General features: G+C 29.8%; 1 protein-coding gene and 1 pseudogene across 1 annotated transcript; both read right to left on the bottom strand.

Annotated features, from left to right (window-relative positions):
• Window positions 1-3,026: 3,026 nt before the first annotated feature.
• On the bottom strand, window positions 3,027-8,628 carry LOC141531636 (uncharacterized). The gene is made up of 3 exons (XM_074249553.1): window positions 8,036-8,628; window positions 4,635-4,688; window positions 3,027-4,515 (listed from the first exon to the last, which is right to left on the bottom strand). Exons 1-3 carry the CDS (start codon window positions 8,393-8,395, stop codon window positions 3,271-3,273), a joined length of 1,659 nt encoding a protein of 552 aa, XP_074105654.1. The 5' UTR covers window positions 8,396-8,628; the 3' UTR covers window positions 3,027-3,270.
• On the bottom strand, window positions 5,385-7,352 carry LOC141531931 (eukaryotic translation initiation factor 2A-like; annotated as a pseudogene).
• Window positions 8,629-16,568: the final 7,940 nt, after the last annotated feature.

The raw sequence follows: 16,568 nt of genomic DNA, 5'->3' as shown, positions 1-16,568 counted from the left end.
AATAAAAGATAAATAATTTTTTAAAACAATGGTTAAATTATTCATAACTATTAGATATTTCATAAAAAATTATCAAATAACTATAAGATTAAGAAAAAACATAACCTAAAATAAAACATGTAAACAAATTTTTAAGTCAGAGATATTTATTTATTAGAATTACAAGTATAACAATCTTTTTGATATGGATACATATAAATTCCTGATATGTCCCAGTCTACACATCCTCCCTTATGATGTTTAACACAAAATTTATAATCCATAATTTTTTCATTATTTTGCAAAACAATTGATAATTTGTGCCAATGCAAGAGGGTGCATTTTACGGAGATCTGCCAGTTGATAAAATATTTGTACTGATTTTTCATAAGATGGTTTAACTCCCCAATAGTCCATAAACCAATGCTTGAGTTGTTGTGCATTTTGAAATGCACATGCGAACCTCCCTCTTTTAGAATGAAACTCACGAATCGAACACCTCACTTTTGCGAAATCTTCCACATTGTCAGGTGAATAAAATCTCATGTGTTCAATATCAATGATCCCACAAAATACCATGTTTATTTCCGTCTTGATCTTGATTTTCACGCATGATCAATGCATTGGTGTATTTTTCAGGTGGACGAAACACATAATGCTCGCAATCGTAGACATTATAAGTCAAGGATTCATTATGAACTTGTATTACACATATTTCTTTAACAACAAACACACCATCTGGTATAATGAAACCATTAAAATCAATTATGTATTCCATTGTGCTAGTAGTTGAAACTCACAAGAACAATCGGAATAGACTGAACAGAAAGATGTAAAATCATGAGTTAATTATTTGATGATCCCCACTTTACATAACTTAAAACAAGAAAATTAAACCATCAAGATATAAAGAAGGGGTAACTGATCATACTATACCCCAAAAAAATAAGGCGTAATAGCCTTTTTAATGGTTTGCTCAGCGCACGCGCGTCCGCCATGTTTTAAAGGCGGCGATACGAAATTTTCGGGCAGTTTTGATAAATATGGCTGGAAAACAAACTTTACAACCTCTATCACCAATAAATTTAAGTGAAAAATTAATTGATGGAGCATCATTAGTTTTTTCTTCAGTAGAAGCTCATAATTGTGTTCAATTAAAACGCTGGTTGAAATGTCATGGACGTCCTCAAGGAGGAAAAAAAGCAGAATTGGTTGAGAGGTTAGAATGACAATTGAAATGACAAGTAGAACAGTTTTCAGATGTAAATAAGTTTAAAATAATTTCAAACACTAATAATTATTATAAATTTAATAGGGTCAAGAATGCTATCCGCAATGGTGTTCCAGTAGATCCCAGTTTAGATAAAGGGAAGTGGTTGAAGTTGGAAGAAGATAAACGTAAACAAGATCAAGAAGTAAATAGTAGTCCTTCGTTGAGTTTTCCAACTTTATGGCAAGAATTTCCGTCCGTAAACTTACCAAAATTATTTGATGAAGCTTCTATTTATGATTACCTGATTTCATCTTGCATAGTAGAAAAAGAAAATTTAAATGACTCTGATGAGGATGATGAGAACGAGCCTAGTATTATAGATTATAGTACAGCTAAACCTCTAACCAGGGGAAAGTTATACGTCGATAGCAATCGTGTCACAGACATTTTTGATTCTCTTATGTCTCAAAATATTTATTGCCTGAAGAGTAAAGTAAAAGCATCTTATCAAGTTAAAACTAGTTATACTGTCCAAGTCATGGTAAACCATGAAAGTGGGAAAATTTTACGTGGGACGTGTGAATGCAAAGCGTCAAGCTTAGGACGTTGTTCACACGTTGCTGCTCTCCTGCATATTTTGCTTATACACTGTAAAAATATTGCTAAGCAAGATATATCTTGTACTAGTCAACTCTGTGTTTGGAACCAAGGATCCAAAAACAAAGAAGCTCATAAAGTTGATCATCAGTACAATCAAGCTAACAATAAAAATGAGATGACTAAGTCCAAAAATGATAACGTTGACAACAGTCGGAATCCACAACATGAAATCCAGAAAACTTTATATTTTGCACGTGATTTACAAATATTACACAGAAATAATAAGCACCCGAGCATTTGGGGACTTGTGATTACTCCGAGTTACGATGATTATGAACTGGACTTACCTCGAAAAGCTGTTCTACGTAGTCTGGTTTATCGATTGACTGCGTCAATGTTCAATTTTGAAGATAAGCCCCGAGATTTAACAGGTGGTGTTCAGTCGGCTTCTGATGATTGGTGGTTGTATAGGAAAATTTTAATCACGGCTTCGAAAGTAAAATATTTCAGTTTAAAAAGGACTGATGAGCAAATCTGTACTTGGATCAAATACTACTTATGGATTGATAAAAATTTTGACAACGTTGCACTCCAGTATGGACGTGAAAATGAAGAGGTTGCAAAACAAAAATACACTGATTTTACATCCAAGAAATTTGGGTTTAAAATTTCTGATTGTGGTATCTGGGTTAATCCTAAATTTCCTGGAATAGGAGCTTCTCCGGATGGACTTGTAACTGATAGACCTAACAATACTCATGGACTGCTTGAAATCAAGTGTCCAAAAATCTTAGAACACTTAGGGCCAACTGATTTACACCTATTAACACCTCGACAACGGAGCTCATTTTGTTGTACTCTTCTCAACCCAAAATCTATGAAGCTAAAGCGAAATCATCAATATTATTTCCAAATTCAAACACAAATGGCCATTACAGGAAGAAAATGGTGTGATTTCGTAATATGGACGTCAAAAGCTTATCATGTTGAACGAATAAAATACGACGCTCATTTCATTGAGCCATTATTAAAACTCATAAGCAATGTTCACCAAAATATTTTAACGCCGGAATATTTTGAAATGCGCATTCCACGTGATTTAAAACCATTTAATTTAAAACCAAAGAAGTTGTGATAAATTTAAAAGTGCAATTTACATTAAATGTCATGGTTACAGATTTATAGATATATAGATTGTCGTCCATTAGTGTTTAAATTATTTTTTTAATTTATTGTACTTTTATGCCAATACTAGAATTATTTATTACAAGTTTTAGGTATCTGAATTCTATAAAATGTTACTTATAAAAATATATATTTGTTACAAAGAAAATATAAGATTTTAAAAATATAAAAGCTTAATTCATAATTTTATTATTTACAATTTTCTTGAGTATAAAATAATACCTCTCTGCTAGCAATATCATAAAGTTGAAGAATGGTATGCCTACAATGTATTATGTTTTCAATTTTATTCTTCAATCGATAATAATCGCAGGCTGGAAATTCACTAAGCATGCACACACAAATAGAATTTGTGACATTGATGAACGTAAACTTAAAGATAAAACCTTCTGCAGCAGCCGGAATTGTTTGATTCTTCCAATAACGTGTTCTACGTATATACGTTGCTTAGCGATCCGTTTCGTCTCCATTTCTTCTTGCGACGATAATCGTTGTCTGCCATTTAAAAATGGTGGTATGTTCAAGTACGCTTGTTTTGATTCGACAATATCATGAACGGTAAATCCTCTATCAGCCAAAACTAAATCACCTGGTTCCAAGTGATCAGCAATATTTGACTTTATAAATATTTCACGGTCTGAAATACTACCTTCGTATACATCTGATACAAAGCATACACCTCCATTAGGAGTACATCCAATTAGTGCTTTATAAGTAGTTCGAGCTTTGTAAGAAGAATATAAATTTCCTTGATGTTCAAAGTTCGATGGTGACTGACATTGAAATTCCGTACAATCAACAATAACTCTAATATTTTTCAGAGATTTAAAGGTTTTTGGCAGAGTTTCTGCTATTTTTTCTCTTGACGGAAACATAAACGGCTTCAAATTACGTGAAAATTCATCAAATAAATGTTGAATCCAAAATTTTATAGTTTTTGAAACTAAAGTTGTAGAAATTTCAAATCTGTAAGCCAAATCTTCAACTAGCAGGCCTACACGTAATCGAATGAGCACTAAAATCAGTTGTTGAATTGGCGTTAATTTTGTATGGTCTTTATTATTACTTTTTTTTTCTTCATTACTTTTATTGGTTATACTTTTGCTATCAGTTTTAACAAAATTGTATAAAATTACAATTTCTTCATACGCCAAGCTTGTGTAAAATTTACTTTTCTTGATATTACTTTTTAAAAATTCTTCAAATCTATCCATCGCTGAAACTTGACGTACACTTACTTGAATTCTTTTACTAGTATATTTTTTAATGTCAGTTTGAACATATTGATCACATAAATTGTGCGATAATATTTTATCTTCTGCATTAAGCTCTGTTACTAAACTCTCACAGTTATCACTGGGTGCTGTTGACATGAATGTATCATTAACATTACACGAGTTTGAATTCACTGTTAAAGTTACATTTTCATTCGAGGAATCTATCACAATGTTTTCGATAGTTCCAACATCAACAGCACCATTCTCACACTCCATATCTTCTGCAGAACTATTTGAAACTCCAGTACTGTTATCGCTATTCTAAAACACAAAATTTTTAATGTTTAATTTTGGAGTATATGTTATTTTTTTATTACACTGCAATACTTGATAATAAAATTTTAATTAAATTCTCGGATTATAAATAAAAATGAACTTACGTCTTTAATTTCCTTATATTTTTCAGCCAAAGAGGTCCGTGTGATAATTTTCATCTCAAAACAGATTCATTATTTAAGGTTCAAATCTTTTATGTGTGATACTAAGACCGGAAGGAAGTTAGCGCAGAATATTTTTTTTTTTTTATAAACTATATGCCAAATAATTGCTCCTTAAATGCTCTTCCAGAATCCGCAATTGCTCCAGATATATAATTAATATTTAATTAATAATTAATTTTTTAAAAAATTGCTAACTTGGAAAATTAAAATTCTTATAAGTCAAAAAATAATTCACTTTATACTATATTTTTTTGCTCTAAAAATTGCTCTCGATTTGCTCTATTGACTAGACAAAATAGTTATCGGATTTTTGACGTATTTATAATAATTAATTACAATAAACTATTTGTACGTGTTAATTGCTGCGCCATGACGTCATCAATTGTCGTTGGAACTTGTGAAGGCCATATTTACATGTACTAGCGCTGTTTCATGTTCGCCTTAATGTTTATTTATATTTTCTTAATAATTATAGTACTATCATAAGAAAAATTATGAATATATATTTGAATCAGATAGTTATTCTATTTTGATTATAAAAATAATCAAAAGTTATCGTAATCCTGTCCAAAGTTTTTCTTTCAAAGTCAGTTCTCAAGCTATAAGATTGCCGGACTATAATATTATAATTTATAAAAAAAAAAATATCGAATGCTTATCGTAAATAATAAAAATGATAAAATTAGTAAACATATATGATCTTTTTTAACGAATAAAATATAAACTTTTTTACCAATTATTTCAAATTTTAACTTCTAATTTTTCACTACATTACTGTCATCTTGATATTTTTTAAATATTCGCATTAAATACCAACTCAAGTAATCTTACAGAAAATATATAATTGCTCTTTAATATATCAGCGACTTACATGTTCCTAGATAGATTAGTTGTTGTATACTATTAAGACCGTTGATTTTCAATTAATATAAATTTATTGCTCAGTGTATATTCAAGCCAAGTGTTCGGGCAGTAACTGAAAAAAAATGTGTAAAGTAATCAATCAGTGATCAAAATGTTTTTAGAGATACAGAAAAATAAAATTTTTGCTAATTAAAAAATTTTTTTCACTAAAGAATTTCATTTCCTTGTAAATTTTTTTCTTTTCTTGCAAAAATTTTTTTTTTCTGTTGTATATGAAAAAATATGAACTTAACAAGACTCACTAAATTTTTTTTCTGCGCATTAGCTTCCAACTCTTTCTTAACATTTTTTAGCTTCGCGCTTCTTTTTGGCCTTGAGCGCGGCTTTTGACGACGTGTTGCTGGTGTTCTTCTTGGAAGCATCGTTATCATCGTCATGCAATTAAAAATTTATTGTACGACCACGAGCCGAGGGATATCTGTAAACTTGCTTTGAAGCCTGAGGAGCACTGAGTGCAATACCCTCAACAGCTTTGTAACTAATTGCTTGTTCCGGGAAGGAATTTACAGGAAACCGTTGCCAAAGGACTTTCCACAGTTCTTCCCGCTTGTTCCAAGGCCTTTTGTACAGAGAAGTACCAGTGTAATGCCAAATTTTAAACCCATTAGCCATACGGAGCCTCGGTGCAGTGGTAGCAGTCATAAAATGCTGATCTTCTGGTGACCAGTGGAGCAGAGTAACAATGGCCGTGTCACCCTTTGTACTGAAGTAATGCAGTGCTTGCTTACCGTAGTATGAAGCTCCAGTTTTGTCAATGTCCATACTGGTCAGAATCAACACGCTTGTACCCTTTGAGTTTCAGTAAAAATCAACTCTATCAGACTGGAAAAAGCTCTTGGTTGCTAAAGATTGTGCGCTGTCCGGTTTCGGGTACTCGAAGAGTCGAGCTAACGATGGTTGTCCAGTTTTACTCGGTGTATACATTACAATGTGGAAGGAGCGTTTCCAGGTGCTATTTTAAATCTTCCGGCTTTGGTTACATTTATACGATGAACAACTTTTTCAAAATCTGCATATTCGTAGATTACTATGTTCGTTTTGATGAAAATAGCGCAGATTTTTTCATCGTCTGACCACTGGGGCTCCCAACCAATTCGTCATTTCTGGGTAAAACTTTGAACATGTTCGCTGTTTTTGACTTCCAGATGTGGAGCTGAGGGTTTCCTTGAGGATTAGCTGCTGATACGATGAAAGGCTATCTTATTATTAAATGTGTTCCAAGAGTTGAAAACTGTAGAGCACATACTTTTGGCTTTTTGATGATAGCAACGACAGCCCAAGTACTGCACAAAACAATTTTAACAGTAGCTCCAGAATTCCAGGCAAAGTATTTACCATCTGGATTAAATGTCTTACCCTTGCAATTTTTACCGTCGTCTTTAACAAAGAACGACACTTCCTCGTGCCTTAGAGGGCCATAGCTCAAGCAACAACTCCATTATCTGTATCGGTGATGGTGAGATTCTGAGAATTTTTCATGAGAGGTGTGATAATAATTGACGAATTTTTGTAACAATCTTAACTTGGAAAGCGAAAATCCCAATTACACTATTTAATGTATACAACACCTCTATACCTTTCAATAGTTGAACGGTTTGCTCGCAACATCAAAATGAATTACTCAAATACTATTCTATTTAATATGCAATTTATTTCCAACTTATACATCACGTATTGACCTGTAATATTCAATATATTTCCCATTCAATATTACCTTACGTGAACGTTATACATTATAATAATGATAAACATAACAATACCTGGTAGCATAACCGCAGATAGTACATAACTATCTACATTTATTGAGTCATAATTCGATTACTCATAAGAAATATCAAATTGACAATTTATTATTAATAGCAGAATATAAACATTTAATTATTATTATTGTATCCGGATACATTTAAATTTCAAACGTAAACTGTAGTTATACCTGATCCTCGTGAGAATAACCTAAGTTTTTATGTAAATAATAAACATTAAGGCGAACATGAAATAGCAAGTTCAGCACTAGTACATGTAAATATGGCCTTCACAAGTTCCAACGACAATTGATGACGTCATGGCGCAGCAATTAACACGTACAAATAGTTTATTGTAATTAATTATTATAAATACGTCAAAAATCCGATAACTATTTTGTCTAGTCAATAGAGCAAATCGAGAGCAATTTTTAGAGCAAAAAAATATAGTATAAAGTGAATTATTTTTTGACTTATAAGAATTTTAATTTTCCAAGTTAGCAATTTTTTTAAAAATTAATTATTAATTAAATATTAATTATATATCTGGAGCAATTGCGGATTCTGGAAGAGCATTTAAGGAGCAATTATTTGGCATATAGTTTATAAAAAAAAAAAAATATTCTGCGCTAACTTCCTTCCGGTGATACTAAGAATGATTTATATTTCTATTACCTTTTGAGAAGATTGACCTTGTACACAACTGATGGGATCTGGATATTCTGTTGTTGGACCACTTTCTCCCTCAAAATGAAGTGAACAAATGTATGTGTCCTTATTAACATGATCAATCCCTTGGAATCGACCATCACCTCGTCCACACCGCTTAACCCACAAATCACATTTACTACACTTAGAACAAGTATTTATATGATTTTTCACTGTTGTTTTAATACGTTTTTGACGATATTCCAGACAAGGCTTTCGGAAACTTACAAAAAAGTATTGATTTGCTAAAAAGGATTTATTTCGTGTATCACTTCGACACACTCCATAACAACAATGCTTTTTTGCACCCTTTTTTGAAGATAACATTTTTTAATTCAATCTAAATTTATGTTCGATCTTTTACTTATGAGTATATTCACCAAATTTTTATATTTTTAACAAATACGTGTTTGTGTTGACTTTTAATTATATTAAATTATACAAAATACGTAGTATGTACTGTATTTATATTTGTAAAGTGCCCGAAAAACATGGCGGAATTTGAGGCATGCGCAGAAAATATTTCCGACTATTTTAAAGGCTATTGCGAATGCAAAATAGTAATAAAGGGCTGAGGCGGAGTCGGCCAGAAATGGTGGAATTACGTCGGCCCGAAATGGCTGACTTACCCCCCCCCCAACATTGACAGCCGACAAAAAGACAGGCAGTACATTATCGACCGGTGGTAAATTACCGACCGCTTAGAGGGAGAAATTAATTAACCCTCTAAAACTAGAGGGAGAATTAACAAAAGAAAGACTAGTGATAATTTTAAAAGGGGAAATAAATAGAGATCTGTGTATATATGTTAGAGAAATGGAAAGATTACTTAAGGAAATTGAGTAGTATTACAATATTGAATGACAGAAAAAGGCTGTCATTAATATACAGGGATAGATACTAGAAATAAGTATAAATTAGTATTAATAGTATCGTTTGAGTGTCGTCAAAGCCACCATTGTATGCAATCAATGTTGTCACAGATTTTTTTTTCAATAATCCGAAAGAATACTATTAAGTACTGTGTTAAATACAGTTGATTCATCACTGAAGTCAAATCAGCCATCTGTCGTCAAAACTGCCAAATGTCGTCAAAACTGCCATATGTCGTCAAAACTGCCATATACAGTTTAAATTCATAGCTGAAAAAATTAATATTTTTTTTCAGAGTGATCCTTTCATAAAACAAAACCTTCTCAATGTAAAAAAAGGTTTTCGTAAAAATGAACCGTTTCTTTCACCAGAAATTCAAATTTCGAGTTGAAAACTTCTTAGTTTTTTTTTTTTTTAATTTTTCTTCCACATTACTAAAGAAAAATTTTGAAAAATTAATTCTCTGCAGCAAGATCATCCTTTCGTCTAAAAAATATTTTTTTATTGCAAAGCAGTATAAAAAGGCAGATCTGAGTATGAGAATAATATTATAAGCAATTGTTAAAGAAATCATAAATTTTTGTTTTTGAAAAAATTGCTATTTCTGATTTATTTTTATAAGCCAACAAATTAAATATCAGCAAAATAAAATTGTTTTGAAAAAATAACAAATAGCATTATACGAAAATTTTTATAGTGAAAATAAATTTGAAAAAATTAAAAAAAATGTACTTTAAAATTTATTAAGATTTGTTTCTATTTCAAAGAAGTTTCATTTGAATCTGAAAAGGATCAATTTAAGGAATTGATATTTTAAGATTATTAGAAAGATTTACCTGTATTTGTAGCGGCGGTGTCAAAGCACATTGCTTTTACATAACGGCTAACACCCCAATCGTTAAGTGTTGAATAAACAGCCAATGCTTGATCGATTCCAGTTCCAGAATTCATTTTTGGAACTCCAAGCAATTGTTCTTCACCTGATGATGTAAGAACAACGGGTAGTCCATCGACGGAATCAGATCCAACAATGTCACTGAGGATTTTACCATCCCAATGAACAACGTAGTTATCGTTTAATTTCAAATTTTTTTTTAATTCTTTAGCAATATCTTCTCTTAATAATATCCACTTTCGATGAATAGTGTTATAGCTCAAATTAACATTTTGAAGATCAACTCCAACACCCTTCAAAGCCGCAGCTAAAATATAAGTAGCGTTTCTGCTACTTACATTTGCGCGATCTAACGCAGCGACAAGTTCAGGTGTCATAATATTAATTTTTGGAGTTTCTAGTGACAATAAAAGTTCAGTTTCAAAATCAGAAATAGCTGACGTATGACTTATCGTTGATTGCGAAAACGGTAGACCTTGACTTGCTGGTGTAACGGCACAAGTGCCTAAATGCACATCAGAATCTGGAATTTATCATAACATTGCAAATTTTATTATATTGATGGTGTAGTTTTATTTTCAATTTTGGGATTCAACCAAAATCTTCAACATTTTTCGAAACTTCGGTTTGCAAAATAAGCTCAACTTAAAAAAATTTGTTTTTCAAATTTTAAAAAAGATGCAAAATCGAAGAGAAACTTTCTTTTAAATAATTTAAGAATACATAAAAAATGTCGATGTTTTTTATAAAAAGAAGGAAAAATTAAGTAAAAATAGTAATTATCGAGATACTTTTAACATTTGCCGAGAATTAACATAAAACAATGACAATAGCTTTGGATGATTTCGATAAATCATTTCATAAAATCATTTTGAAAACTTGTTAAAAAAATTTGAAATTAGATTTTGACCTTTTAATTTTTCTAAGAAATGTATCTAAATTTATAAAAAGTAATTGCATTAATGTATGAAAAAATTCACTAAGAAATGAGATTTATCCGGACTAAAGAAAATTTTCAATATTTACGACTGCCCAATTTTAAAAAACAGTAACTGACATAGATGTTCGAATCTCGGGTAGGGCGATAGGCGTTTTTATAAATTTATTTATAAGGCAATCGTTGAAATTATTAATTAAGATGAGTGAATGTGAATGTGATGTGAAACCTTCTCCCCCCTCCACCTCCTTAAAAAAACTCCGAAAAAAAGCAAAATTCAAAATAAAAAAAAAAAAATTAAATAAACTAAAAAAAAAATAAAAAAAAAAACAAAACGAAGAAGAAATTTTTTATCAAATATTTTTTTTATTGTTAATTTTTTTGTTAATTTACATAGCGAATTTTATAAATTATATCCGATAATGATATTTATTATAGTTTGAAACTATAATTTTTTAAGATGAGAAAGTCGTTATTTACTTTATTGACAGCTACTAATCACTTTCTTTCGATATTAAATTTTAAATTGTAGCTTTTACACTTTCTTCATTGAGTTTTGTAATATTTAAATTTGTGCAACCCCGATGTCCGCTGTACTGTTTGAAACTATAAAAATTTACCGGAAGCCAAGCATGGGCTGTTTACTTTTTTCCGTGTATTAATTCAGGATATATTCATGATTTGGCATGTATTTATTCGGATCATAGTATGTATTCACTCTGATTACATTCTGGTTTTGGTATGTTTTCTTTCTGAAATGGGTATGTATTCACTAAAATTACATTTTGATTCCAATATGGATTTACCCAAGTTTTATTCTGGTTTTTAAATGTATTCATTGTGATTCCGTTATGGATTTACTCAAGTTTTCTTCTGGTTTTAATATGTATTCATTCTGGTTCCAGTATATATTCTGGTTCCTTTTATACAGGGATAAAAGATACATTTCAATCGGATGGAATTTAGAATCTGTGCGGGTCAAAACAATATTTCAATTAAATTTTAAGTCTAGATCTAGAAATATATTCTATAAAGTGCTAATATTTTCTGAAATAATAAAGCTAGAGACTAATAATATAAACGTTTTCTATAGAAAAATTCACAAGGAACCCTCGTAAACAAAGAATATTGGTCTAAATTTATTATTTTACGAATTACAGCAATTTTTAGATGAGAAAACTGAATTTTCATTAAAGTGCCTATATTTTCTAAGATAATAAAGTTAGAGCCTAATAATATAAAAGCTTTTTATAGGAAAATTAACAAGGAACCTCACTTTTAAGAGAAAATGATTTTAAAGTCATCATTTTAGGAGTAACAGCGATTTTTAGGTTAGAAAACTGATTTTTTATTAAAGTTATAATATTTTCTGAAATAATAAAGTTAAAGCCTTATATTACGAACGTTTCCCATAGGAAAATTCACGAGGAATCCTTCTCAATAAAGAATATCGGTCTAAATTCATTATTAAACGAATTACAGCTATTTTTAGATGAGAAAACTGAATTTTTATTAAAGTGCCTATATTTTCTAAAATAATAAAATTAGACCCTGATAATATCGAAGTTTTCTATGGGAAAATTAACGAGGAACCTCACTTATTAGAGAAAATGATTTTAAATTGATCATTTTAGGAGTTACAGCCATTTTTAGGTGAGAAAACTGATTTTTTATTAAAGTTATAATATTTTCTGAAATAATAAAGTTAGAGCCTAATAATATTAACGTTCAAAAGTTATGAGAGGTTTACACACACACACACACACACACACACACACACACACACACACACACACACACACACACACACACACACACACACACACACACACACACACACACACACACACACACACACACACACACACACACACCATCGTAAAAATAATCAGGGACGCTTCTGTAAAATAAATAGTTTTTTAACAAAAAATATAGTAAATAATGCTGTTATTTAACTCGTGACCTAGTTCGTTCTTTATATAATTTTTTGATGATTTTTTCTATAATACAAAAATTCTTGAACGCGTTTAACTGAAAAATATTCGTTGGTTTTTAAAGTCTAATCAGCCCATTTTACCTCCCAAACACTTTGAGAGTTGAAAATGTTGAGGGCCCATTTTGTCCTCAAATATTTTTGGATATTGATAATTTTAGGGGGCCCATTTTGCCCCCCCCCCTTACCCCACATGTTACAGCTCTGAACATCTACTTAGTGATCTCGAGAACGAAATTTGAAATATAATTATGTTGATGATTTCGTTCGAAGAGATCACTCCCACCCATCTCTTACCCTCCCAGTGATGTCTTCAAATTAAGCTTTAGCTGAACTGTATGAAGATAAATAAGTCGGTTACCTGGGAAACGCTTTATCTTTGTTTTTTATAGTTTAACTTTGTGATGTGAATATGCGTACAAAGGCGGTAGTACTTAGTAACATCTTCGAACGAAATTTTTAATATCAATGTTAAGATCACATAATTATATCGCGTTCCAGATGCCATAAGGGCGTATACCGGCAAAAGGTCCCGGTGAAAAGCCAGAAAAGCGTATAAAAAATTTTTTTTCGGGAATCAACGTAGTTTCGTCTAAAATGTGCAGAAATGGAAAAAAAAATTCATACGCCCTTATGGCTCCCGGGACCCACCTCGGATGCCATAAGGGCGTATAATAAAAATTTTATTATTTTTTCTAAGTCCAAAAAAAATTTTTAGCTGGAAGAAAAATTTTTTTTTGTATTTCTCGACGTTTCATACAAAAGTACGTCGATTCCCAAAAAAAATTTTTTTTGATACGCCCTTATGGCTCCCGGGACCCACCTCGAATGCCATAAGGGCATATAAAAAAAATTTTTTTTCGGGAACCGACGCACTTTTGTATGAAACGTGAAAAAATGCAAAAAAAAATTTTTTTTCAAACTAAAAATTTTTTTGGATTTAGAAAAAATAATAGAATTTTTATTATACGCCCTTATGGCATCTGTAACGCGATATATTAGTCTCATATTAATGATATTAATTTGATTTATAATTACTAATTATAATTTGTTGAATCATATGTACCACTTAAGCTGTAATTATTAATCATAATTAATCTACATGAATTTTTTTCAAATATAAATCATAAAAAAATCTCCCGTGCCCTCGAGATTTATTAATTCTAAACCGGGCACGGGAATATCAAAGTTTTAAAAAAAAGTCTAGTAATTTTTCTGGCGCCTTTATAATGAAATAAAAATCACCCGTGCGCATGTCAGAAAGCACGGGAGCACGGAGACACGGGTCGGTCATATTTCAGACGATTTGGTAATTTACCTGTGCGCATGCGCGAAAACGAGGAAAAATGACCACTTTTCCCGTGCCCCGTTCTAGCACGGGAATGTGCCAATAGCCACACTCAAAAATTACAAGAATGGAAAATACTCACAATTACTACACTAGATCTAGCTCAAAAATAAATATAAAAAAAACCAAGACTTACATTGCTGAGAAATGCATTACTTATATTGGTTATAACTGGTACAATAACTTGCCAGATTTTATAAGAAACGAAAATAGGATAAAATATTTTAGAATAGCATTAAAAGAATATGTAAAGGATGAAATTGACTTATAAAATTATAACTAAGAATTGTAAACAGAATTGAATGTAAATATTGTAAATGTTGTAAGATAGCCAAGGGCTAAATAAATATTATATATATACGATATAACGCAGTTTGTCACAACGATAGCGTCACCAATTTACAACAGATCTTTACCAAACTCAACATACTTATTCTACAGATAGATACCGAAGTTAAGTTCGAAGATGAGCTTAATCGGTCAAGTAATTTAGAAATGCCAAGATTTCAAAATTTTCAAAATCATAAAAATTCATATTTCTTCACTTTCTAACTCGAATAACTTCTGAATGGAATAACTTATTGAATCTCTGTAAACTGCATTTGAAAGTGTTTTAAATAAGCTTTAATTTGAGTACCAAATCATATGTGTAGTCTTAAAATTAAGTCCTATTCCGCTATGCCAAATATGAAATTTGCTGTTGCACTCGTTTTAGTAGATTTCATAGAAAATTAACGATTTCCAAATATCGAAAAGTTATTGTTTTTACCTAGTTTTGTAATAAAAAAAATGAAGCTATATTCAAATTCTACCCACTGAATTCCAACTATTGTCGTAACAAATCTTGAAAAACTAAAAAAGAAAAATTAACATTACCTTGTAATAAATTATCAAAAATTTTTAAACAACAAAATTAGTTCAAAATGATAAAATTTTAAATTATACCACTTACTTTGATTCTTCACAATTTTCAAACAATCTGAGTTCCTGACTCTCATTAAAATTTATTTTAACCATATTTTCAAATATAGATAAATTTACAATTAATATCGCAGTTTATAATTCTTATTACTGATAATCTAATAATCATTTCAATGACAGTTTTCTTAAATAACAAAATAATATTTGTTTATTATGTGAAGTTAGGAATATTTAGTTAACGAGAATATAGTTATTAAATTCACCACAATTCGTTTGCTTCTAAAATTGACTGTGACGTTGATTATAACTATTTTCTAATTACGGTTATCAATGTAACGGTTATAATGAAACAATAAATGAATAAAAAAATTTTTTAGGTTCACAAAATTAAGTTAATATAATAAAAAATTAATTTACTATAACAAATTTCATGTAATAATGATTAATTATGATAAATTTTATATAATAACTGTGTAAACTTTGATTACAATGATTACAATATACATCATACGTTAATCTAATTGTATTTTTGATTAATAAGTGATAAAATCAAATCTACTTCCATTTCGGCTGCCGAATGGCTCTTTTTTATTTATTAAATTCTAAAATTTATAAAATATCTCAATTTAATTATTGTAACAAATAAATAAATGATTGATATCGTATAAATGAATAATAATAATTAATTAGTTCATTATTTTGTTTGTCAATTTTTTCTCTTCTTACTTTTAATTATAATTTTGGTATTTCTTCACACATTTACTAAAATTATTATCAAGGCCGTTATTTTTTGAATAAATAATCAAAAGTAGCTTACAATTAATTTTCCATTATTTTCATTTTATTTTGTTTCTTTTTAATTTTAAGAAAATTGAAGAAAACACTACTTTTTAACAACATATTTTTAAATGAAAATATTGACAATATTAAAACTAAATTTTCTCTAATCTCTGTTTGTGTCGTTGTTATTATTATTAGGTGCCATTGTTTCTATAAGAAGATTAATGCAAATATCAAGCTGTTCATTTTTTTGTTCAAAAATTTATTTTGAAAAAAAATTGACTCTGTTGTGACAATAAATTAATTTGTTGCAAATGTGAAACAATTTTATTTTTTAATTGAAGAAATAAAAATTTTTCTCACAATAATTTTTCTTTTTAAAAAAAATTTTATTTGATTTGTAAAAAAAAACGATTGGATAGACAACTTTCGAATTTTTTATCCAAAGATTCTTTTTCCCAAATCTAGCAAATTTTTTTTCAACAAGAAAGTTATTGTGAAAAAATTTTGTATTTCTTCAGCTAAAAAATATAATTGTTTAAAATTTTCAATAAATTAATTTCATATTACAAAATTGGTTATTTTTTTCAAAAGAAATTTTTTCTCTCAGTGTATAATGAAAGAATATTTATGATAAGCAATTCTTGACTATTATCCAAATTTAATGATTGAAGAAGAAATATTACTTAGAACCTTATGGGAGGTTTTCTAATCAAAAATTTATTAATTTGAATACTAGATTTTATTTAATAC

The sequence above is a fragment of the Cotesia typhae genome, unplaced genomic scaffold, assembly GCF_013202065.1.
Source record: "Cotesia typhae breed Kobodo isofemale line unplaced genomic scaffold, CoteBio_Ctyphae contig_50, whole genome shotgun sequence".
Lineage (NCBI taxonomy): Eukaryota > Metazoa > Arthropoda > Insecta > Hymenoptera > Braconidae > Cotesia > Cotesia typhae.
Note: the sequence above shows the minus strand (reverse complement) of the source record. Positions and strands in the feature narration are given on the sequence as shown.